The sequence below is a fragment of the Mesoplodon bidens genome (genome assembly GCF_964165515.1).
Source record: "Mesoplodon bidens genome assembly, chromosome: 16".
NCBI lineage: Eukaryota > Metazoa > Chordata > Mammalia > Artiodactyla > Ziphiidae > Mesoplodon > Mesoplodon bidens.
Genome location: NC_138173.1, coordinates 42,859,318 through 42,886,398, shown reverse-complemented (window position 1 = coordinate 42,886,398; position 27,081 = coordinate 42,859,318). Strand labels below are relative to the sequence as shown.

Sequence of the window (27,081 nt, the reverse complement as noted above, 5' to 3'; positions counted from 1 at the left end):
GGGTCATATGGTAGTTCTATTTGTAGTTTTTTAAGGAACCTCCATACCGTTCTCCATAGCGGCTGTACCAATTCACATTCCCACCAGCAGTGCAAGAGTGTTCCCTTTTTTCCACACCCTCTCCAGCATTTATTGTTTCTAGATTTTTTGATGATGGCCATTCTGACTGGTGTGAGATGATATCTCATTGTAGTTTTGATTTGCATTTCTCTAATGAGTAAAGATGTTGAGCATCCTTTCATGTGTTTGTTGGCAGTCTGTATATCTTCTGTGGAGAAATGTCTATTTAGGTCTTCTGCCCATTTTTGGATTGGGTTGTTTGTTTTTTTTTTAATTGAGCTGCATGAGCTGCTTATAAATTTTGGAGATTAATCCTTTGTCAGTTGCTTCATTGGCAAATATTTTCTCCCATTCTGAGGGTTGTCTTTTGGTCTTGTTGATGGTTTCCTTTGCTGTGCAAAAGCTTTTAAGTTTCATTAGGTCCCATGTGTTTATTTTTGTCTTTATTTCCATTTCTCTAGGAGATGGGTCCAAAAGGATCTTGCTGTGATTTATGTCATAGAGTGTTCTGCCTATGTTTTCCTCTAAGAGTTTGATAGTGTCTGGCCTTACATTTAGGTCTTTAATCCATTTTGAGCTTATTTTTAGTATAGTTTTAAGTGCTTGTTATCATTGGTGGATTTGTTTTCTGGTTTGGTTGCTCTCTTCTTTTGTTCTTTTTTAAATTATTTTTTAAAAATTATTTTTTTAATAATTATTTTTTATTTTAATAACTTTATTTTATTTTATTTTACCTTTTTCTCTCTTTCTTTTTTTTTCATCCCTGTTATTCTGAGCTGTGTGGATGAAAGGTTCGTGGTGCTCCAGCCAGGTGTCAGGGCTGTGCCTCTGAGGTGGGAGAGCCAAGTTCAGGACACTGGTCCACAAGAGACCTCCCAGCTCCACATAATATCAAATGGTGAAAAACTCCCAGAGATCTCCATCTCAATCCCAAGACCCAGCTCCACTCAATGACCAGCAAGCTCCAATGCTGGACACCCTATGACAAACAACTAGCAAGACAGGAACACAACACTATCCATTAGCAGAGAGGCTGCCTAAAATCATAAAAAGGCCACAGACACCACAGAACACACCACCAGACGTGGACCTGCCCACCAGAAAGACAAGATCCAGCCTCAACCACCAGAACATAGGCACTAGTCCCCAACACCAGGAAGCCTACACAACCAAGTGAACCAAACTTAGCCACTGGGGACAGACACCAAAAACAACAGAAACTACGAACCTGCAGCCTGCAGAAACTAGACCCCAAACACAGAAAGTTAAGCAAGATGAGAAGACAGAGAAACACACAGCAGATGAAGGAGCAAGGTAAAAACCCACCAGACCTAACAAATGAAGAGGAAATAGGCAGTCTACATGAAGAAGAATTCAGAATAATGAGAGTAAAGATGATCCAAAATCTTGGAAATAGAATGGAGAAAATACAAGAAACATTTAACAAGGAACTACAAGAACTAAAGAGCAAACAAACAGTGATGAACAACACAATAAATGAAATTAAAAATTCTCTAGAAGGGATCAATAGCAGAACAACTGAGGCAGAAGAACGAATAAGTGACCTGGAGGATAAAATAGTGGAAGTAAGTACTATAGAGCAGAATAAAGAAAAAAAAAAAGAAAAGAATTGAGGACAGTCTCAGAGACTTCTGGGACAACACTAAATGCACCAAAATTTGAATTATAGGGGTCCCAGAAGAAGAAGAGAAAAAGAGAGGGACTGAGAAAATATTTGAGAAGATTGTAGTTGAAAACTTCCCTAATATGGGAAAGGAAATAGTTAATCAAGTCCAGGAAGCACAGAGAGTCCCACACAGGATAAATCTAAGGAGAAACACACCAAGACACATATTAATCAAACTATCAAAAATTAACCACAAAGACAAAATATTAAAAGCAGCAAGGGAAAAACAACAAATAACATACAAAGGAATCCCCATAAGGTTAACAGCTGATCATTCAGCAGAAACTCTGCAAGTCAGAAGGGAGTGGCAGGACATATTTAAAGTGATTAAGGGGAAAAACCTACAAACAAGATTACTTTACCCAGCAAGGATCTCATTCAGATTCAACGGAGAAATTAAAACTTTTACAGACAAGCAAAAGCTAAAGAGAATTCAGCACCACCAAACCAAATTTACAACAAATTCTAAAGGAACTTCTCTAGGCAGGAAACACAAGAGAAGGAAAAGACCTTTGATAACAAACCCAAAACAATTAAGAAAATGATAATAGGAACATACATATCGATAATTACTTTAAATGTAAATGGATTAAATGCTGAAACCGAAAGACGTAGACTGGCTGAATGGATACAAAAACAAGACCCGTATATATGCTGTCTATAAGAGACCCACTACAGACCGAGGGACACATACAGACTGAAAGTGACGGGATGGAAAAAGATATTCCATGCTAATGGAAATCAAAAGACAGCTGGAGTAGCAGTTCTTATATGAGACAAAACAGACTTTAAAACAAAGACTATTACAAGAGACAAAGAAGGACACTACATAATTTTCAAGGGATCAATCCAAGAAGAAGTTATAACAATTGTAAACATTTAGGCACCCAACATAGGAGCACCTCAATACATAAGGCAAATACTAACAGCCATAAAAGAGGAAACTGACAGTAACAAAATCATAGTACGGGATTGTAACACCCTACTTTCACCAATGGACAGATCATCCAAAATGAAAATAAATAAGGAAACCCAAGCTTTAAATGATACATTAAACAAGATGGACTTAAATGATATTTATAGGACATTCCATCCAAAAATAACAGAATACACTTTCTTCTCAAGTACTCATGGAACATTCTCCAGGATAGATCATATCTTGGGTCACAAATCAAGCCTTGGTAAATTTAAGAAAATTGAAATCATATCAAATATCTTTTCCAACCACAATGCTATGAGACTAGATATCAATTACAGGAAAAAATTTGTAAAAAATACAAATACATAGAGGCTAAACAATCCACTACTTAATAACCAAGATATCAGTGAAGAAATCAAAGTAGAAATCAAAAAATACCTTGAAACAAATGACAATGAAACCACGATGACCCAAACCTATGGGATGCAGCAAAAGCAGTTCTAAGAGGGAAGTTTATAGCAATACAGTCCTACCTTAAGAAACAAGAAACATCTCAAATAAACCACCTAACCCTACACCTAAAGCAATCAGAGAAAGAAGAACAAAAAATCCCCAACATTAGCAGAAGGAAAGAAATCATAAAGATCAGATCAGAAAAAAATGAAAAAGAAATGAAGGAAACTATAGCAAAGATAAATAAAACTAAAACCTGGTTATTTGAGAAGATACACAAAATTGATAACCATTAGCCAGACTCATCAAGAAAAAAATGGAAGAGACTCAAACCAATAGAATTAGAAATGAAAAAGGAGAAGTAACAACTGACAACACAGAAATACAGAAGATCATGAGAGATTACTACAAGCAACTATATGCCAAAAAAATGGACAACCTGGAAGAAATGGACAAATTCTCAGAAAAGCACAACCTTCCGAGACTGAACCGGGAAGAAATAGAAAATATGAAAAGACCAATCACAAGCACTGAAGTTGAAACTGTGAGTAAAAATCTTGCAAGAAACAAAAGCCCAGGACCAGATGGCTTCACAGGCGAATTGTATCAAACATTTAAAGAAGAGTGAACACCCATCCTTCTCAAACTCTTCCAAAATATAGCAGGGGGAGGAACACTCCTAAACTCCTTCTATGAGGCCATTATCACCCTGATACCAAAATCAGGCAAAGACGTCACAAAGAAAGAAAACTACAGGCCAATATCACTGATGAGCATAGATGCAAAAATCCTCAACAAAATACTAGCAAACAGAATCCAACAGCACATTCAAAGGATCATACACCATGATCAAGTGGGGCTTATCCCAGGAATGCAAGGATTCTTCAATATATGCGAATCAATCAATGTGATACACCATATTAACAAATTGAAGGAGAAAAACCATGTGATCATCTCAATAGATGCAGAGAAAGCTTTCAACAAAATTCAACACCCATTTATATTAAAAACCCTCCAGAAAGTAGGCATAGAGAGAACTTACCTCAACGTAATAAAGGCCATATATGACAAACCCACAGCCAACATCATCCTCAGTGGTGAAAAACTGAAACCATTTCCACTGAGATCAGGAACAAGACAAGTTTGCCCACTCTCACCACTAGTATTCAACATAGTTTCGGAAGCTTTAGCCACAGCATTCAGAGAAGAAAAAGAAATAAAAGGAATCCACATTGGAAAAGAAGAAGTAAAGCTGTCACTGTTTGCAGATGACATGATACTCTACATAGAGAATCCTAAAGATGCTACCAGAAAACTCCTAGAGCTAATCACTTAATTTGGTAAAGTAGCAGGATACAAAATTAATGCACAGAAATCTCTTGCATTCCTATACACTAATGATGAAGAATCTGAAAGTGAAATTAAGAAAACACACCCATTTACCATTGCAACAAAAAGAATAAAATATGTAAGAATAAACCTACCTAAGGAGACAAAAGACCTGTATGCAGAAAATATAAGACAGTGATGAAAGAAATTAAAGATGATACAAATAGATGGAGAGATATACCATGTTGTTGGATTGGAAGAATCAACATTGTGAAAATGACTGTACTACACAAAGCAATCTACAGGTTCAGAGTAATCCCTCCCAAACTATCACTGGCATTTTTCATAGAACTAGAACAAAAAATTTCACAATTTGAATGGAAACAAAAAAGACCCCGAGGAGCAAAAGCAATCTTGAGAAAGAAATACGGAGCTGGAGGAATCAGGGTCCATTACTTCAGACTATACTACAAAGCTACAGTAATCAAAACAGTATGGTACTGGCACAAAAACAGAAATATAAATCAGTGGAACAGGATAGAAAGCCGAGAGATAAACCCACGCACATATGGTCACCTTATCTTTGATAAAGGAGGCAAGAATATACAGTGGAGAATAGACAGCCTCTTCAATAAGTGGTGCTGGGAAAACTGGACAGCTTCATGTAAAAGAATGAAATCAGAACACTCCCTAACACCATACGCAAAAATAAACCTAAAATGGATCAAAGACCTAAACGTAAGGCCAGCCACTACAAAACTCTTAGAGGAAAACATAGGCAGAACACTCAGTGACATAAATCTCAGCAGGATCGTTTTTGACCCACATCCTAAAGAAATGGAAATAAAAACAAAAAGAAACAAATGGGACCTAATGAAACTTAAAAGCTTTTGTACAGCAAAGAAAACCATAAGTAAGATGAAAAGAGAACCCTCAGAATGGGAGAAAATATTTGCAAATGAAGCAATTGACAAAGGATTAATCTCCAAAATTTACAAGCAGCACATGCAGCTCAATATCAAAAAAACAAACAACCCAATCCAAAAATGGGCCGAAGACCTAAACAGACATTTCTCCAAAGAAGATAGACACATTGCCAACAAACACATGAAAGAATGCTCAACATCATTAATCGTTAGACAAATGCAAATCAAAAGTACAATGAAATAGAACCTCACACTGGTCAGAATGGCCATCATCAAAAAATCTACAAACAATAATTGCTGGAGAGGGTATGGAGAAAAGGGAACCCTCTTGCACTGTTGATGGGAATGTAAATTGATACAGCCACTATGGAAAACAGTATGGAGGTTCCTTCAAAAACTAAAAACAGAACTATCATACAACCCAGCAATCCCCCTACTGGGCATACACTCTGAGAAAACCATAATTCAAAAAGAGTCATGTACCACAATGTTCAATGCAGCTCTATTTACAATAGCCAGGACATGGAAGCAACCTAAGTGTCCATCAACAGATGAATGGATAAAGAAGATGTGGCACATATATACAATGGAATAAAACTCAGCCATAAAAGGAAATGAAATTGAGTTATTTGTAGTGAGGTGGATGGACCTAGAGTCTATCATACAGAGTGAAGTAAGTCAAAAAGAGAAAAACAAATACCATATGCTAACACATATATACAGAATCTAAAAAAAAAAAGGTCCTGAACAATCTAGGGGCAAGACGGGAATAAAGATGCAGACCTACTAGAGAATGGACTTGAGGATATGGGGAGGGTGAAGGGTGAAAGTGAGAAAGTGAGAGAGTGGCACGGACATATATACACTACCAAATGTAAAACAGATAGGTAGTGGGAAGCAGCCGCATAGCACAGGGAGATCAGCTCGGTGCTTTGTGACCACCTAGAGGGGTGAGATAGGGAGGGTGGGAGGGAGGGAAACGAAAGAGGGAAGAGATATGGGGATATATGTATATGCATAACTGATTCACTTTGTTATAAAGCAGAAACTAACATACCACTGTAAAGCAAATATACTCCAATAAAGATGTTAAAAAATAATAAAGTAGTTTAATTAGGAGAGAGAATATATTCTTTCATGTGACTTGGCTCTACAAAATAAATTTTAAAAGAAGGTTCTTTTTTATCAGTAGAAGTCAAATGCTGATAATTCAGAAAAAGAAATGTGTACTAAAATCTAATTATATTTGTGAATTTCAACTATGAATCTATTTGAGCTATATTATCTATCTTATTCTACTAAATATAACTTCTTTGAAAAGTCTGAAATCAGAAAGATCAATTTCCCAAAGCAACATCAAGACCAGCCCACAATATTTATTCAGTACGAGTTTAATAGCTCAAAATGGAGATGACAAATATATAACTACTTAAAATTGCCTGTCTTGTTCTATGTTTTTGTTGTTGTTGTTGTTGTTGTTGTTGTTGTTGTTGTTTTGTGGTACGTGGGCCTCTCACCGTTGCGGCCTCTCCCGTTGCAGAGCACAGGCCCTGGACGCCCAGGCTCAGTGGCCATGGCTCACGGGCCCAGCTGCTCCACGGCACGTGGGATCCTTCCAGACCGGGGCACGAACCCATGTCCCCTGTATTGGCAGGTGGACCCTCAACCACTGCGCCAGCAGGGAAGCCCTTGTTCTATCTTTTAAGTCATGAATCTCTATTAGGTCACTAGTTTATATATAACAATTAACGAGGACTGAACAAATTTTAGGAATAAGAAAATCTGAAGCAGTACCTTGTATCTCCGTCTCTCATATAGTTTGTTCCAAAAGTGTCAGTGTGATTTTAAACTTTAATAACTTCAGAAGAATAAATGCTACAGGATAATTTTTAAAAATCATTTTGAAGTTTAATTATTTACATTTCTTATCTATTTCTTTTGTTTAGTGAATTGAAATGTAAATTTTTAATGTTAATTTTTTGTGGGCTGGTTTCTGAATGACTCTTTCCTAAAACAGTGGATTGATAAAGGAGGGCTTCTTATTTGGACACTTTGATCACTTGATCTATCTTTCCTGTGTGGTTAAGTCAAACTGTTATGTGTGCATGAAAACTTCATTCTTTGAGTGATTTTAAACCTAGGAGTACAAATGCAATCTCTCAGTCACTGAACAGCAGCAGATATAAGTTTTTAGAAAGTTCAAAAATCTAGTAGAGCTATATATATAGCACAATACAGGCGTTACGTTAACTTTCTATAAGAAATAAGTTGATATTTAAAACATTTAAATAATTTACCTTTTAAATGGTTTCTGTATGTTTGTTTGCATACAGTGCAACCTCTGTGCATGGTGCCCTCCACTAGGCCACAAGTCCCCCACTCCCACCCCCTGAGAGCTTGAGTGTTGAGCCACATTCCTTGCAAGACACAGCCTATGTTTACACAGAGAGACTGGGGCAGCCCTGTTTGGACAAGTCAGGTCAAGAGCCCAAAAAGCAGAGCTAAAATGAGGCTATACTGTAATATTAGGTATCCTTTCAAAGTACCAGGTCCATGAAGAGATATGCAGCACGCACCAGAATGAGAAATACCACAAATGCAACAGCACCCTTTATTGCTGTGTAAAGTCCATCAGCATGTGTGAATTCTTCAATTAAAATCATGAAGTCACTGTTACATCTGATAATTCAACAAATTTGTATTGTTACTTTTATTCCCCAGTGTCTCTAGACTTTTACATCCTTGAGTTAGTCAGGTACTTTTTTTTTTTTTTTTTGCGGTACGCGGGCCTCTCACTGTTGTGGCCTCTCCCGTTGCGGAGCACAGGCTCTGGACGCGCAGGCTCAGCGGCCATGGCTCACGGGTCTAGCCACTCCACGGCATGCGAGGTCTTCCCAGACCGGGGCATGAACCTGTGTCCCCTGCATCAGCAGGCGGACTCTCAACCACTGCACCACCAGGGAAGCCCTAGTCAGGTACTTTTTGGGGTAGAAAATTACTGTATTTATTGTAAATATTTGTAGTTTCAAAATTATAGGAAAATTATTTTCACTAATTATTTTTACAAATGTGAAAATTATGCAAACAAATTTGGCATTTGTAAACATAAAAGAATAAAAATAAAAATTGAGTATTTTCTGGTCTTCTTTCATACTTTTAAAAACTGATGAAAAACATTAACCTCATTATTAAGATGAAAACATTAAAGAAATGGACTACAAAAGTTTTATTCAACAGAAACAGTGGGAGCTATATAAAATGATGTTTTACAAGAATTGGAAATAGAACTGGATAAAGAACCAGGCATAGATGGCTCATGTGGATTTTATTCCAATTATTATCAGATTCTTGTTTTAAAGGGTTTAGAATTTTTTTCATAATCCTCAATGAACTTTAATAAATGGATTACTTTCAATGTTTAGATTTTAAGAATGTGTAGTAATAGAGAATCTCCCAGCTGAGTCATCTATTTCTCTGCCAAATCTAATTTCTCACCATCCCCAGAACACATTCTATATCTTTAAGTTACCAAGTAAACCCATGCCTGTCAATTATTAGACTCTAATTACCCTTCAAAACTTTCTGAACAGCTACCAGGAAACAGAATGATGGAATGATTATTGAGTTAAAAGGAGATTAGACAAATACAAATAAATTACACTTATTTTATGCTCCCATCACCCTAAGAGATGACTTAATAGTGAAAGGAAAAGAATCATATTGTAATAATGAAATCAGAGAGGGAATTCAAGCCCCAGAGGTGATTCCCCTAAGTTTATGTTAATGCACACCTTGTGGGGGACCAAACATCAACTGGAAAAGTTTCCTGAAAACTGTTCCAGCTATTTTCTCATTTAAAATGTTCCAACTTTACTTGACCCATTAGTCATCATATTATTTACATTTATGAAGTATTTTGAAATCTATTACCAAAAACCCAATGGATTCAATATGGCTTGTTATACCCAAATCATAACATTTGTGAAAGAAAAATTCTTTGTTAAGTGCTTCTTTCTTTGGAATTTTATTTGTAAAAGACAATTTTTCTTTTTTTAAGACAAGCAAGCCTTGCTAGGAAAACAATCAGTGGCCATGGTGCCTATGTACAGACACAGGAATGATGGTGTTCCCACCCCCCACCGTAGAAGGGTAAATACAAATCGAAGACCAAATTTATAATCAAACTTGACTTTATGTGTTACAGTAACTCTAATAAAAATATTTTTTATTATTAGGTCATAGTACATTTTTTTCTCTTATTCGGCAATTTAAATTCAGATTTTTGTTACAGTGTCAAAGTAAAGGTATTCATGATGATAGTGGACAGTGGAGACTGAGTATTCACAGGTGTGAGAGTTAGAAAACTTGGAAAGCTGCCCTTGACAATGAGAACAGGTTTTCACTGAAGGTGTGAAGTATAAAGACCTCAGTGGCGGCAGACATAACTGTGTCAATTAACAATGGTACACCAAATGGAACTGGTTGTAGGCTGTCCCATGCACTGCTAAGGAGGCTCAGAGACATGGACTGACACATGCACTTGCCTTGGTCAGCCAGCAGCAGTTCATGGTGCTTAACACTTGGAATTGGGCATAATTACTCACGTACGTATTCTTATAATCAAGCATTGACTTTTTTTGACTACACTGTCCTACCAAAATAAATCACAACGTAAAAGTTTTGATTATAGGGTAAATGAATTGGTTTTCTAAAATGAATGTATTGAACTGAACTCATCTAAATGAGCTTCTCTCCCTCTAAGCAGTTATCACAAAAGACTAAGTACATTCCATTACTCCAAATTGTGGCAGCGTTTTTGGTGCCCATTTCCTTTTTTTTTTCTTCCTATTCTCAATGATGGCATATACTCATCCTTGGAGACAGCATATCTGATTTTTGGGAACAGCCAAATGTTTTGAGACAAGGGAGCAAGGATTTCAGACTAAGGGAAGATTAAAAGCATAGAGAAGCCAATTTATAGAGACTACTACTGGCAATGAGGAGACAATTTGAGCATCACTAAAAATAATGAATTCAGAATAATAGCAAAAAGCAACTAAATGGCCACCACTGGAATACTGAGAAAAGTAACTCGTTTTTCCCCAGTTTTATTGACGTATGATTGACAAATAAAATTGTAAGATATTTAAAGTGTACATTGTGATGATATGACATACACATACATTATGAAAAAATTCTGCCCATCAGAAAACTAACTTATTTTTTTTAATGGGTAAATAAAGGGAAAGGATTTATCCTACCTTTCTTAGGTGAACAATACTACTAAGAACCAAATATTAGATGAGGAAATGTTTCTCTTTATAGAAATATTCCAGCTACTATGTGAAAAAAGAATGCTAGAATTAAAATATTACTGTTTGCAACCTCCAATGAATTTAGGCATTAAGCATCAATGGCTATTAACATCACAAAAAGAAACCTTCAGACACTATATGCCTCCTGATGGAACAATATAAAACCTTTTACAAAATAGTCGTGCTAAAAAATAAATAAATAAAATAAGCAAACTTGAATCAGATTAAGCCAACTACTAGTTTATATGTAGGAAATATAGAGAACAAGGGCAGACAAAATACAAATTGTGGTAAACTCTACATGATAAATGATCTGGTTTCTTCAATATATATGAATCATGCTCCCTGACTTCAGACTATATTACAAAACTACAGTAATCAAAACAGTATGGTACTGACACAAAAACAGACACATAGATCAATGGAACAGGATAGAAAGCCCAGAAATAAACCCATGCACTTATGGTCAATCTATAACACAGGAGGCAAGAATATACAGTGGAGAAAAGACAGTCTGTTTAATAAGTGGTACTGGGAAAACTGGACAGCTATGTAGAAGAATGAAATTAGAACATTCTCTAATACCATATACAAAAATATACTCAAAATGGATTACAGATCTAAATGTAAGACTGGATACTATAAAACTCTTAGAGGAAAACATAGGCAGAACACTCTTTTACATAAATCACAGCAATGTTTTTTGGATCCATCTCCTAGAGTAATGGAAACAAAAGCAAAAATAAACAAATGGGACCTAATTAAATGTAAAAGCTTTTGCACAGCAAAGGAAACCATAAACAAAATGAAAAAAACAACCCATGGAATGGGAGAAAATATTTGCAGACAATGTGACCAATAAGGGCTTAACTTCCAAAATATACAAACAGCTCATACAGCTCAGTACCTAAAAAAAAACAATAAACAAACCCAATAAAAAAATAGGCAGAAGACCTAAATAGACATTTCTCCAAAGAAGGCATACAGATGGCTGACAAACACATGAAAAGATGCTCAATACTGCTAATTATTAGAGAAATGCAAATCCAAACTACAATGAGGTACCACCTCACACCACTCAGTATAGCCATCATCAAAAAGTCTACAAATAATAAACGCTGGAGAGGGTGTGAAGAAAAGGTGACCCTCCTACATTGCTGGTGGGAATGTAAATTGGTGCAGCTACTATGGAGAACAGGATGGAGGTTCCTAAAAACCTAAAAATAGTTACCATATGATCCAGCAATCCCATTCCTGAGCATATATACAGAAAAGATGAAAACTCTAATTCAAAAAGATACATGCATCCCAATGCTCATAGCAGCACTATTTACAATAGCCAAGACATGGAAGCAACCTAAATGTCCATGGACAGATAAATGGATAAAGAAGATGTGGTATATAAATATATACTACATACACAATGGAATAATACTCAGCCATAAAAATCAGTGAAACAATGCCATTTGCAGCAACATGGATGGAACTAGAGATGATCATATTAAGTGAAGTCAGACAGACAAAGACAAATATCATATGATATTACTTATATGTGGAATCTAAAAAGAATTATATAAATGAACTTATTTACAAAACAGAAATAGACTCACAGACCTAGAAAACAAACTTATGGTTATCAAAGGGGAAAGTAGTGGGGGGATAAATTGGGAATATGGATTAACTGATACACACTACTATAAATAAAATAGATAAACAATGAGGACCTACTGTATAGCACAGGGAACTATTGATATATTCAGTATCTTGTAATAACATATAATGGAAAAGAATCTGAAAAAAGAATATATTAAAATATATATATAACTGAATCACTTTGCTGTATATCTGAAACACTGAATATCAACTATACCTCAAGAAAAATAAATAAATAAATAAATTGCAAGAAATGAAAAAAGAGAGGAGGGAACCTAGTGATGAAAAGAAATTTGAAAGACATAACCAATAGCCATGCATAGACCTTATCTGGCTCCAGGTTTAAAAAAAAAAAAACACAAACAAAAACCATACATGCACACAAACACCCACACGCACTACGATATTCATGAGATAATTAGAAATTTGATGATACTGAAGAATTATTCTCTTTAGGTTTGATAAGCATCGCAGTTATGTTTTTAAAGGTTCTTATCTTTATAGATACAAACAGAAATATTACAGGTGATATAATATGATCATGGGATTTGCTTCAAAATAACACAGAAGGTGAGGAAGTAGATAGGGGTATATAAGAAACAATATATTGGCCATAAGTTGACAATTGTTTAAGCAGGAGGTTCTATATACTATTCAGTCTACTTTCGTATATATTTTAAGTTTTCATAATAAAAAGTTTTAAAAAGGCATAGAGATGAGAATGACTATAGCATAAGAAGAAATCGTATTGGAGGATGATTTCAAACCATTGAAATCATCTCTCTTCTCTCTCTTTTCTCTTCAACTTCAACAGATGACTTTGCTCCTAGCTTCAAGGAGAAAGTTAAAGCCATTAAACTTCCTTCAATTTCCTGCTACCAAACTGGAAAACTACCTGCATATGCCATTTTCCTTTCCTTCCTTAATTTGTTAGGTAACACCAGTTCTTTCACATGTATATTGGATTCTTCTCCTTCATTCTTTCTAAGGAACCCACCTTTATCTTTTTTTTTTAGTTTATCCAATTCTTCTCTCAACTGGATTCTTCTGGGTGATGTTTAAACATGAGAAAATTCAAGACTCTTTCATCATAAAAATAAAACCCAAAACCATGATACAAAATGCCCCTTCATTTATAAAAAATATAAATGGAGTATAACCTTTAAAAATTGTGAATCACCATATTGTACACCTGTAACTTATGTAATGTTGTACATTCAACTACACTTCGATTTTGGGGGGATATATTTATTTATTTATTTTTGGCTGTGTTGGGTCTTCGTTGCTGTGCGCGGGCTTTCTCTAGTTGCGGTGAGCGGGGGCTACTCTTTGCTGCAGTGCATGGGCTTCTCATTGCGGTGGCTTCTCTTTTTGCGGAGCATGGGCTCTAGGCGCATGGGCTTCAGCAGGTGCAGTGCATGGGCTCGGTAGTTGTGGCTTGCAGGCTCTAGAGCACAGGCTCAGTAGTTGGTGGCACATGGGCTTAGTTGCTCTGCGGGATGTGGGATATTCCTGGACCAGGGCTCGAATCTATGTCCTCTGCATTGGCAGGTGGATTCTTAACCACTGTGCCACCAGGCAAGTCCCATTTGGACAATTTTTTAAAAAGGAAAAACCAAGACGAAACAAAATGCCCCTTCATATTCTATCCTTCTTCTTCTTCACAACCAAACTTCTTGGAAAAGTTATACTCTCTGCTTCCACTCCTCAATGCATTCTAGACTAGGGTCCATCCAAGTTAATCCAATGGGGTGAAGGGATAATATTTGTAGTCACAATGTCTATAAATCCATTAGCTATTTTCAATTTCTCATCTTTCTGTATCTTGTATCACTACTTGACATTGTCTAGTACTTCTACACTCTTTTCCCTTGGCTTCTTTGATAAAACACTCTCCAAATTTTCCTCTTAGCCCTCAGTTTCCTTTCAAGGCTCCTCCTTTTCCTCTTAGACAGTGAATACTGATTGGACTTCTTCAATATGAAGTCTTAGGCTCTTTTCTCTACTTCCTCTCTACTTTTTCCCTGAGTATTTTCATCCAGGCCTGTGGCTTGAATTAGCATCTATATCCCCCAAACTCCAAAACACCCAATCCTTTATCACTAGTCTTAGTCTTTCTTGTGAGCTCCAGATATGTAAGTACAATTACCAGAAACTCAGCATATCCAAGGCAAAACTCATGATCTCCCCCTACTCTCATACACATAACAAACAAACAAAATATAGCTCTTTTCAAGCATTTTCTATATCAGTAAATAGGATTACCACCAGCTTGGGATGCCATACCAAAATACCACAAACTGCGATACTTAAACAACAGAAATTTATTTTCTCACAGTTTAGAGCTGGAATTCTGAGATCGGGGAATGAGCTGAGGTTGGTTTCTGCTGAAGACTGTCTTCCTGTATTGCATGGCTGCTTTATCACTGTGTCCTCACATGGCAAAGAGAGAGAGAGAGAAAGACAGCAAGCTCTCTGGTGCACTAATCCCACCATGAGGGTCCGATCCTCATGACCTCATCTAAATGTAATTATCTCCCAAAGGCCCCATCACAGTGGGGACTAGAGCTTCAACATATGAATTTTGTGGGGACACAATTCAGTCCACAGCACCATATTCATTCAGTTAGATCAGCTAGGAACCCATAAGTCATGCTTAATCTCTCTTACCCTCCATCCCCTCTATTCCATTACCAGTCTATGGATTTTCCCTCCCTAATATCTACCAAATCTTTCACTTTTCTCCATGTCTATTACCATTCCTTGATCCAACTTACCATTATCTCTCACTAGTACTACTGCAATACTCTCCTAATTGGTTGCCTGCCCCTATTCTAGCTCTGCTTATCTATTCTCCATTGTGCAACTAGAATCATCTTTTCAAAATGCATATATAACCATATCAATAAACACACATACCTCCTCCCTCCCCCATCACATACATGTCCAGCTTAAAGTTCTTCAATGGTTTCCCAGTGCTCTAAAGATAAAACCCCCAAAATCCTTTATTATGGTCAACAAGGCCTGGCCTCTGTCTCTCTCTACAGCCTCGTTTCCTCCTACTGTTCCCTCCCTCTGCCCTTTTATCATTTCCTTCAGTGTGCCATGATTCCCTTCCCCACAGAGTCTTCTGCATACATACTGTCAGAAAGATGCCCTCTCCTCCATGTCTTTGGTTAACTCCTTTTCATTCAAGTGTCTGAACTCAGCTCAGAGAAGCTTCCCTAAATCTCCACTCTTTTATAAATCCATAGAAGTTCATGATACTTATATTAGGTTGTAATTATATATTATTCAGTGTGACTACTTGGTAATCAAAGCCTGTCTTTTCTACTACATGGTGTGCATTTCTTGAGAGAAGCGATTGTATATCTTTTGCTTACCACTGTATTTCCAATATTTAGAACAACACTTGAAATATCATAATTGCTCATAAATGCTTGTTGTGAAAAATAAATGAAGAGTTCCACTGGGGATTACAGCCATCATTTTAGAATTTGGAGGAATCTTAGGACAACTCTCTTATGTTACAGAAGAAAATACTGAGGTTCAAAGAAGTAAAACAATCTCAGAATTACCTTCTTAGTGACAGTAAGCCTGGATTGTTCAGATGACACCAGATTACAGAGTCTTGAGCTTTGAGAAGAGTTATGATTTGATTAACTGAGGGAGGTGGGTGGTCAAGATTCATATGAGTTTGCAGAGCAGGCTAATCTAGCAAGAGCAGAGGGGAGAAAATTATTGAGTAAAAGGAGAATCTGAAATTAGGGCTGCCAGTAAACAGAATGAAGAAGTAGTGAGGGCCCAGGCCCACTAGGGAGGTAGCAGGCATAGTGGAGGACCATTTCAAAGGAAAAACTAAAAAAGACTTGGAATAAAAAAAAAAGATGAATTGAAGGTGACAGTAAAATTGTGAGAAGACACGGGTGGAAGAATGTTGCTATCACTAGCAAATGTAAAGAAATTTGAAGACCATACTAAGAGAAGGAGTGAAAAAGAAGAGGAAAGAAAAATGGTTTGACTTAATGTGAACATGTTAAATTTTAAATAACTAAACACATTTCATAGGCAGATGAAGAAATAGTCCTGGAGTTGCATAATAAATCAAAACTAGAACTAGGCATTTGGAAATTGTAGGCATAAAAGAGATAGCTGACATTATTGTCTATACAAAGAATAGAAGGCTCAAGACAAAATTCAACATCCATTCATTATGAAAACTCTCATCAAAGTGGGTACAGAGGGAACACATCTCAACATAATAAATGCCATTTATGACAAACCCACAGTCAACATAATACTCAATGGTGGAAAATTGAAAGACTTCTTGCTAAATTCTGGAACAAGACAAGGATACCCACTCTCACTGCTTCTATTTAACATAGTATTGGAAGTCCTAACCACAGCAATAAGAAAAGAAAAGAAAAAAAAAAAGGAGGTATCCAAATTGGAAGGGAGGAGGTAAAACTGTCACTACTTGCAGATGACATGGTGCTCTATACAGAGAACCTTAAAGTCTCCACCCAAAAACTATTATAACTAATAAATGAATTCAGCAAGGTTGCAGAATACAAGATTAATATACAAAAATCTGTTCCATTTCTATACACTAGTAATGAAGTATCAGAAAGAGAAAGTAAAAAAAAAATCTATTTAAAACTACATCCAAAAAAAAAAAAAAAAAAACCCTAGGAATAAGCTTAACCAAGGAGGTGAAAGACCTATACACTGAAAACTATAAAACACTGATTAAGGAAACTGAAGATGATTCAGTGAAATGGAAAGATATCCCGTGCTCTTGGATTGGAAGAATTAATATTGTTAAAATGGCCATACTACCCAAAGGAATCTACAGACTTACTGCAATCCCTAACAAATCACCCATGACATTTTTTCACAGAACTAGAATAAATAATCCTAAAATTTACATGGAACCACAAAAGACCCAGAATTGCCAAAACAATTCTGAGAAAAAAGAACAGAGCTGGAGGTATAACCCTTCCAGACTTCAGACTATACTACAAATCTACAGTAATCAAAACAGCGTGGTATTGGCACAAAAACAGACACAAAGATCAATGGAATGGAATAGAGAGCCCAGAAATAAACCCATAAATCTACAGTCAATTAGTTTATGACAAAGGAGGCAAGAATATACAATGGAGAAAAGACAGTCTCATCAACAAGCGGTGCTGGGAAAGGTGGACAGCTTCATGTAAAACAATGAAATTAGAACATTCCCTCACACCATATACAAAAATAAACTCAAAATGGTTTAAAGACCTGAATGTAAGACATGACACCATAAAACTCCTAGAAAAGAACATAGGTGAAACATTTTCTGACATAAATTGTAGCAATAATTTCTTAGATCAGTCTCCCAAGGCAAAAGAAATAAAAGCAAAAATAAAGAAATGGGATCTAATCAAACTTGAAAGCTTTTTCACAGCAAAGGAACCATCAACAAAATGAAAAGACAACCTACAGAATGGAAGAAAATATTTGCAAATGATGCAACTGACAAGGGGTTAATATCTAAAATATACAAACAACTCATACAACTCAATATCAAGTTGTTGTACTCAACAACTCATACAACCCAATAAGAAAATGGGCAAAAGACCTGAATAGGCATTTTTCCAAAGAAGACATACAGATGGCTAACAGGCACATGAAAAGATACTCAACATCACTAATTATTAGACGAATGCAATCAAAATCACAGTGAGGTATCACATCACACTGGTCAGACTGGCTATCATCAAAAAGGCTATATATGACAAATGCTGGAGAGGATGTGGAGAAAAGGGAACCCTCATACATGGTTGATGGGAATGTAAATTGGTGCAGCCACTATGGAAAACAGTACGGAAGTTCCTCAAAAAACTAAAAATAGAACTATCATATGATCCAGCAATTCTACTCTTGGGTATATATCCAGAAAAAATGAAAACTCTAATTCAAAAAGATACATGCACCTCAATGTTCATAGCAGCACTATTTACAGTAGCCAAGACATGGAAGCAACCCAAGTGCTCATCAACAGATGATCGGCTTAAGATGGTGTGGTATATATATACAGTGGAATACCATTCAGCCATAAAAAAGAATGAAATATTGCCATTTGCAGCAACATGGATAGACCTAGACAATAATATGCTTAGTGAAATAAGTCAGACAGAGAAAGACAAATACTGAATGATATCACTTGCATGTGGAATCTAAAAAAATAATACAAATGAATGTATATACAAAACAGAAACAGACTCACAGACATAGAAAACAAACTTATAGCTACCAAAGGGGAGAGAGGGAGGGCGAGGGACAAATTAGGAGTATGGGACTAACAGATACAAACTACTATACATAAAATAGATAAGCAACAAGGATTTAGTGTATAGCACGGGGAAATATACCCAATATCTTGTAATAACCTAAAATGGAATACAATCTGCAAGAAAACTGAATCACTAGGCTGTTCACCTGAAATTAACACAATATTGTAAATCAACTCTACTTCAATTTTTAAAAATTAAATAATAAAATAAAATTATTGGTCCACTCTTTATTTGACATCCTCACTTCAAGTTTACTGTTCTATTTTGATAAATCATGGGGAAAATAAAATATGATAATGCAATGCTGACACTGCAAATTGGAACCCATAAAGCTCAGGAAATGCAAAAGTCAAGGTTCTCACAGTTTTATTAACTAGTTTACATTTCTTAAGTGTAGAAGATAGCCTGCTAGTATGGCTGTAAAACTGAATTAAGATAGAGATAGGACTCCAGTCATTAGGGTATGGACCTTGGCCCTATTTCTGGAAAGAGAAAAGAGGCAAAGGGTTAACTATCGGGGTTACATTAAGAGGAATAAATTAATTAAAATTAGCTTTTAGGATGCTTCCTTTCACCTTGAATCTTCTTGTATTTAAAAATCATATTATTTATTCTTCATTTTCTACTCCAGAAAATGTCAGGGGGCTATTTGTGTCTTTTTCAGGTATCTTAATTCCCCTGAATCAGTCATCTTCTACATATGTCTGGATGACATATGTCATGAGTAATGAATTCAGTAATAACAGAACATAAAAGCAGATTTCATCAAGAAAAGTAAAAATGTTTCAAAAATACACAAAATTGGGGGTAAACAACTTAAAGTTTCTACTTTATATTCATATAAACAAACCTATTTGAATACTGTGCTACTGTATCTGAGAAGTTTTTAAAGTAATATTTCACATTATTTAAGTATATGTTTTCATTCAAATCAAAGAGGCTTGTGGACATGGGATATTCTAGGATGTTTAGGATTTTTTTAAAAGAAAAAACTACAGTCATTGCAACCTATAAAAAACTTAGTTAATTCACAAAATGTAAGAAGAAAACTATACTCAAAATGGGTTACAATCAGTTAAAAGTCAAATAAAATTTTAAAACAAAAATTAAATAAAACCAATCCAAAGCTAGAATGAAATCAGAAAAACTGAAAACTACACAGGTAAATTACTGAACAGGTTAAACAAGAAGAGACTAAATAAGTGATTTTATTAAGAGAAAAACTATCAGTGGCTAGGTGTTTCAACTAGAGACACCAGGTATACTAAAATAAAAGAAATAGGAAATTACAGTCATAACTTTGTGTTTGATAAAATTAAACTTATACGAAGATTGTGGTATGCTAATTAATTTACAATAAAACATAAATGATGTGGGAATGTTCTCCTAATTTGGCATATTTTTTCTTTGTTGTCCTTTAAATGTCATTTCATGGCTACAGTGACAGTGTTCAAAAACACGTCTGCAAAGAAACAATGAAAAAAATACCAGGGAGCTCAAATATTTTTGTAAATGACCCTGAGTTAATTAGAAAAATCTGCACCCTTCCCAGTTCTTCTTCTCATGTGTCAGCTCTCATTAAATTAAAAAAAAAATCATTTCCAAGTTAAGAAATCCTATAGTTAACAAAACTGGGATCAAGTGGGCACATTCCTAAGTTTCTGTATGATGTCATACTAAGCAGTTCACAGCTGAATTTGAATTTGCAAGAAGTATGAATTAGTTTTCAATAGAAGACATATCTGATCTAATGGTAATTTTTTTCTCTATCGGCTAACTGTGCTGGGAACAGGTGGCCCTGCTTTCAATTATGGCGGGCTAGCATGCCAGTGTGAGGCCTGGATTAGTTCACCTTCTCACGGGGAATTTTCCTCGGTTGGGAATGGATTTATTATGGCTTCACACATGGAATAGAGCTCATGTCAGCTGAGGGCAGTGACACATCATATGATTCAAATTAACCTGCTGTGGACTGTTCCGCGGGGCTTAGATTGTGTATTAAAATGACGACATTTAAAAAACAGCTTGAAAGAAACCAGGATTGCTGCACTGCAATGGTTCCAATTTGTTCCAACTAATCTATCACCTGCTGGAGATATTGTTCTGCTGGGTTTCTGGTAGCTGCTGTTTTCCAGGTTTCTCCAAGCCACTGACCTTGCTAATGGGTAGTACAGTTGTTGCCTCTGAAGGAAGGAGGTCGGGGTTGGGAGAGCTTTGAAGGGGTTTTTGATGTAGAAGGTGGGACCTACCATTTGCTCTAAGGTACTATTAAGTGAACAGAGGAAATCAGGGAATACTCAAGAACACTGAAGTATTTTTTCCAAAAACAGATGCTAAAGAGCAGCATATGCATCACCTTGTTTAGATAAAATAATCCCTGGAAAAAACATCCGACAGGCTGAATTCAAAAGCTGTTAAGTTTGCACCTTTATGAAGAAAATTTAAGGTTGGGTAGTTATAATCAGTATTTCCTCTACTCTTCAGCATCATAACTTTTATTGTTAGTGAAACCTTAATTCAAGAGCAAGAAAAGAAGAAATGAAAATATACTATTTTAGAGATGTAGCATTGTAGCATAAAGCATTCTTTGGGAATGATACTCAAATAAGATGTGCATATAGATTAAACAATAAAACAAACAATCTTTTGGTATCAAAAGATTCTTAATGATAATACCGCATAAAACTTAGAAGCATTATTTTCTATATTTAAAAAAAGGCCTTTTTACTTTTTAAGGGAGGAGAATAGTATTGGGGAATATTATAAAGCTGAAGTTTGTTCCCCCAGTCTTAGCATAAATAATATTGCTCTTAATATACTATTACGTAAAATCTGGAAAATAATATTTTTCTTGAGTTGCCAAAAATCTATAAAATAATACATTCCTACAGCAAGAAATGCTTTATTATGTCCTGTTATTCCTATTGATCTCTCAGTTAATATAGTGTAGCTGTATAGTGAGAGAATACAACTATGTTATATAATAACATCTACTTACATACTTTATATGACAAATTGTTTAAGGAATTTTTTGTCTAAGATAGTAAATTCTGGAGTAGTTCAAGGCTGTTAGGTTAATGTTCTAGTGGAATCCCACAGAACTGACATATCATTCAAAGTAATCTTCCCTCAAATAATTTATGAAAGAAAAGTGCTCTTGGTTAAAATGTTTTAAGATTTTGAAGAACTTAAACCATTTACTGGACACTGTATTTGATTTTTCATAATAAAAGTACCATTTAAAAAACCATTCATCATTGTTTGTATCATCCCCCTCTCCTGTGCCACAAAATATCTGCAGTTTGAGTCTCAGTAATTGTTATTGATGGTATTAAGAAAATCATATATATATATATATATATATATTTTATTAATATATGAGTCAAATAAAATCTTGGTACAAAATGTGTTATCCCCAGATCAACAGTATCCATTTCACCTGGGAGCTTGTTAGAAATGTAGAATTTCATCCCTATTAAGTCACATTTTCATTTAACCAGCTCCCCAGAGATGCTCAAATGCACACTCCAGTTTGAGAAGCATGGCTGTAAAATAACTATTTCAATTCATTAATTTAAAAGTTTGAATCTCCAGATATATTATCACTATTATTGAATGGGCATAAAATTAGAAATGGCAAATATGTAGTTTCCTGTTTTAAGAAGTATAAGAAATACAAAAGTACAACTGTTGTAAAAATCGCACTTCTGCTACATAGTCACATTGAATGACAGAATGATAAACATATAATTTTTCATTTGTTCATTGACATTTCTCTTAAAGTTCAATTTATTTGGTAGCCATGAAAATATGGTACACAATTTACCACTGACTTGAAGATCCCATCCCTTTCACAAACAAATCAATCAAATGTAAACTAGAAGGGAACTTTCTAGCCAAAAGGTGAAAGACTGTGCCTGAAAGCAAAAGAAATCTGACACTAAAAGAGAGAAAAAAGAAGTAAATGCACGTTTCCCTGTCACTTGTCCATGAACTACCCTTACGTTCTTACCCTAATTCATTCTAGCATGTTCAATCTTTTGCCCTGCAACTGATGCAGTAAGAAAGCACTGTATCATAGCTTAAATAGCAGATATTTTTTCTTTTCCTTAGTGGTATGAAAAATGTTTTTTCCTACAATTGATGGTTGCTTGAATTCAATGAAATATGGTACTTCACACTCACTAACCAAGCATGAGGACTCACACTCCTCTCAATCATTCAGCTCACCCCAACGGATTCTTCCAACTTTAATGACTCCCTTAGCCTTATCATCAGCTTCTTTACTTCCTTTGAGTCTTTAAAACCACAGCTAGATACTAATGATTAGAACTAGTTCTTCATATTCCTCCTACACCTTTTAAATTCCAGCACTGGAGGAACATGCTTAAGAAGGACTAAGCCAGAGTGAAAGGGCCAACTGAGGTGGTTTCAGGCTCTTTCTATTCCAGACGTGATGATGGGCCACCTTCTCTATCTGTAGTCATAGATCGTAAGTGCACCAGCATGCACACAAACTGAATCAGGTCCACAGAGGGACAGTTTTCAATCATCAAAATTCATGCCTTGCAGAGTACTGCTAGAGATCTTAAGACAGTGTAACACCATTGTTTTAAATTCGTAATGAAGAAACTAGTATTCTTTTAATGACTAACAGGTTCTGCAGCACTGTAAATATAAGATAACAAAAGGGAAACTGAAGGTAGGAATTACTGTTAAATAAATAGCTAAGATCTCACGGAGGTAAGGGAAGAGTAACAAAGAAAAGAGAAGGAGGAACATGAGAAGGAAGAAGAAATAGAGCAGGAAAAAGAAAGAGGAGGAGGAAGAGATGGAGAAGAAAGAAAAAAACCTTTAGTTATGCTAAAATTAGTGCAGTATAAAAGTGATCTAGGTCTTTGGAGTCATAAAGACCGGAGTTTGAATGGCTCCTCTACTACCATGATCTTGGGCAATTTACTTCATTTTTCTAAGTCTTAGCTTCCTTATTCATAAAATAGGGATAATTATAGGGCCTACTTCTTGGGTTTATACAAGTATGTAAAGCACTTAGTACCTGAGACATAATAAGCACTCAATACCTTTTGATATCTATATCTACCTATTTAAAATTGAGTGTTAATATATCCCAAGCACTTTGCTAAGCATTTGAAATAAGTGTATTTATCTATCTAATCCAATCTACTTATGTATATTATCTTACGTATGTATGTCATGTATCCTATCCACCTATCCATCCATCCACCCACCAACCCATCTATCCACCCATCATCTATTTTATTCTCTTCATTTACAGGTAAGGAAACTGAGGCACAGGAGATTAGGTAACTGCCTAAGGTCCCACGATTAGTAGAAAAGGTAGAAATAAAATCTTGAGTCTTTGGCTTCCAGTCAATTATTTTTTAATTGATAACTACTTTTTGTCGGACTAAAGTTAATTTTTAATGTATATTAATATTTGCCTTTTGATCTCGAGAATGGGCAGCCTGAGAAGAGTACACTTCTGGAAGACAAATGAATTACTCATTTCTGGTAAGGAATGTCAAGATTGTTACAGACCCTATGTACACGTTAAAAGACTCATATGAAAAAAAGTTTAAATTACAACTTTCTTACCTGGTCCATTAAGAAAATCTTTAATTTGTAGCATTACAAGTGAAGGTGGAATACCACTTTTGCTGTCTATTTCTCCAGGTACTGTCTGCAACCAAACTGTGCAGTAATCAAGGGCTTCAGGCAAAGTCTTCCCAGGATCTGAAGAGGCAAAATTAAAATTTTAAATGTCAATTACAACACAAACATCAATTTTGGTGTAAGAGTTTCAGCTGATAAGAGAAAAAAATGGTTAAAATATTGTATGTAACCTTCATTAATGCATTTGTTTGTATACATACAGTGCACAAATACTTGTATGAAGAAAGAGACGCTCTCTCTCTTCAGGTAGAATGACGAAACCATGTTTTCCAGAACCAGGCCAAAGAGGAAAAGATATTTCAAATCTTAACTCATATCATCTTTGAGTGAAGGTAAAGTTTCTGTACTCTGAGCTGCTGACTGTTAACAACTGAATAGATTTTTTTTTTTTAATGGGATGTTGGAAACAAGTTGAAGAAAAAAAGGGCAACCTTTTCAGCTTAAAAAGAGGCATATACATGTTCAAAGATGCAGTGGATTAGTACTACTTAGGGGTTATTTGATCTGTTTCAGAGTTTTACTGACATTACAATCACTTTTACTGCTAGGCTTTTGAAGTTAACTTCAGTAGCTTTCCCATAACCTTCTTAAATGATAAAATTGGTCAATCTTTTAATAGTTCCAATTATGACTAAAAGTTGACTTTTTTCAGTTTTGACTTTTTCTATTAAATACTGTGTATTTTAAATTTTTTTTAAAGGTTAATATTGTATATATTTTTTAAGGTTTCATTCAGCTATTGGTGATGGCAAATGGAATTAGCTTTTTAATGCTTGGCAATCCACAGTTTTTATTGAAATAGCTCTTTAAATAAAAACAACTGCTGTGTCTTGGCATACAATACAGTAGGCTTTTAAAAATCTTCTAAATATTCACAGTTTTTCTTTAGTTTCAGGATTGTTTTACTCTCTGGGTTTTAATGGCCTCTGAATGTCAATTTTATAGGGATGTTCTTGCCATAGAGTCCATCTATTCCATTTTCAGTTGATTTGAAATGTGTTATTAAAGTGTTATTTATTTTAGTTTTTATTGATTGGATTGCTTTCAAGAATAGCATTTACATACTGTGTATTATATTCAACATATGGTTACATAGTATTACTGTCATATGTGAACCGGGCATATAAATTCTGCCTTGGAATTTGTATTTCTTGACCTTATCATGTGATCCTTATGAAATTTGGCACATATGAACCTTTATGTGATTTCAAAGAAAATACTGAAAGCAATTGATCGTGACGTTAGATCTATGTGGTAAAGATCAAACACTAAGGTAGTGCATTCTTCTCTTTTTATATGATCAGTGAATTTAAAGCAGTGAGAACATGTATAGTAGATCCATTACATAGTAACACCATACTATTCTGTCTTTCAAATATAATGGTCAAGTCTGGTGAAAGGATGGCAAAAAGTCTGTTGCTGGTAGGATCTATAATCAGTTTGTAGGTACTATGTAACCTGCCAGGACCTGAGGGTCTATTTCTAGGTTTCAGCTATGTAGCCATCATCAAGAAGAAGCCATTGTTATCAAATAAATAATACTGTGCCAGACCTATATGAGGAGACATAATTCTTCATTTTGAAGATGATACAATCTAGAGAGAGAACAATGATCTAATGGAGAAAACAGATATAAGTGATGTAGCTAAATAAATAATGAACAGACATGAATTAAACTGATATAGAAATATTAATATGATGTGTAAAAAAACTGGCAAGTAAAACAGGATGATAAGTAAAACAATTTATAAAAATTACATATTCAAACTTGTATGGCAGAAAAGGATATCATGAATATATAAAGAGTTCGTATAATCAATATAGATACTAATAGAAAAATGGGCTGAGGATAGAATAAGCACCTATTTAATGAAGAAAATAAATAATGAGTAAAGAAAAACAGATGGCATAAAAACAGTTAAAAATATAAACATGAAGAGATAGTACACCTTAGCAATAATCAAAGGAAAAAATCTTTAAAAATAAGTAGAATTTTCTACCTATCAGGCCAAGACTAAAAAAATTGATAAAGCCTATGTCACACACACACACACACACACACACACACAAATTCACTGTAGAACTGTTCATCATAGCAAAAAGTAGAAAACACCTTAGATGTCCATCAACAGATTGTTTAAATAAAAAATGATAATCCATACAATGTTTAAAAGAATCAAAAACATTTATATGTAATTGACATAGTAAGACAGCCATTTTATATTGTTAATAGTAAATAACAAAGCAGGTTGAGTATTTTTTCATTTATTGACCATTTAGGATTCTTCTAAAAATAAGTATTCATTTTTCTATTGGGCTCTTTTCCTTACTAATTTGTAGGAGCTCCTTATATATTACAGGTGTTAATGATTTGTTTGCAATGTGTAGCAAATGTTTTCTCTTGGTACGTTAGTTGCCTTTTAACTATATCCTGATGCTTTCTGCATGCATACTTTTTTCTTAATAGATGTGGTAAAAAATTATTAACATATCTTATGGATTTATCCCTAGGTTGATTATATATTTTCCTATAGTTTCTTGAAGCATTTTAAAAATTTTATTTTTGGGTTTCCCTGGTGGCGCAGTGGTTGAAATAAATAAAACTAAATATCTATCTATAGATAAATGGTAAAATAAATTATGACTACATTGTGAATACTGCATAGAATACTATGCTGCTGATAAAAAGAAGAGAGTGAATCTGATA

At 35.1% G+C, this 27,081-nt stretch overlaps 1 protein-coding gene across 10 annotated transcripts in view; it reads right to left on the bottom strand.

The window, feature by feature from the left end:
• VPS13B (vacuolar protein sorting 13 homolog B) overlaps window positions 1-27,081 on the bottom strand; it is an 805,800-nt gene that overhangs the window by 195,771 nt on the left and 582,948 nt on the right. For all 10 annotated transcript variants that reach the window (XM_081258369.1, XM_081258366.1, XM_081258373.1 and 7 more), the window contains one exon: window positions 24,297-24,434. In XM_081258369.1, the coding sequence (XP_081114495.1) occupies window positions 24,297-24,434 (138 nt within the window). The remainder of the gene's footprint in view (window positions 1-24,296; window positions 24,435-27,081) is intronic.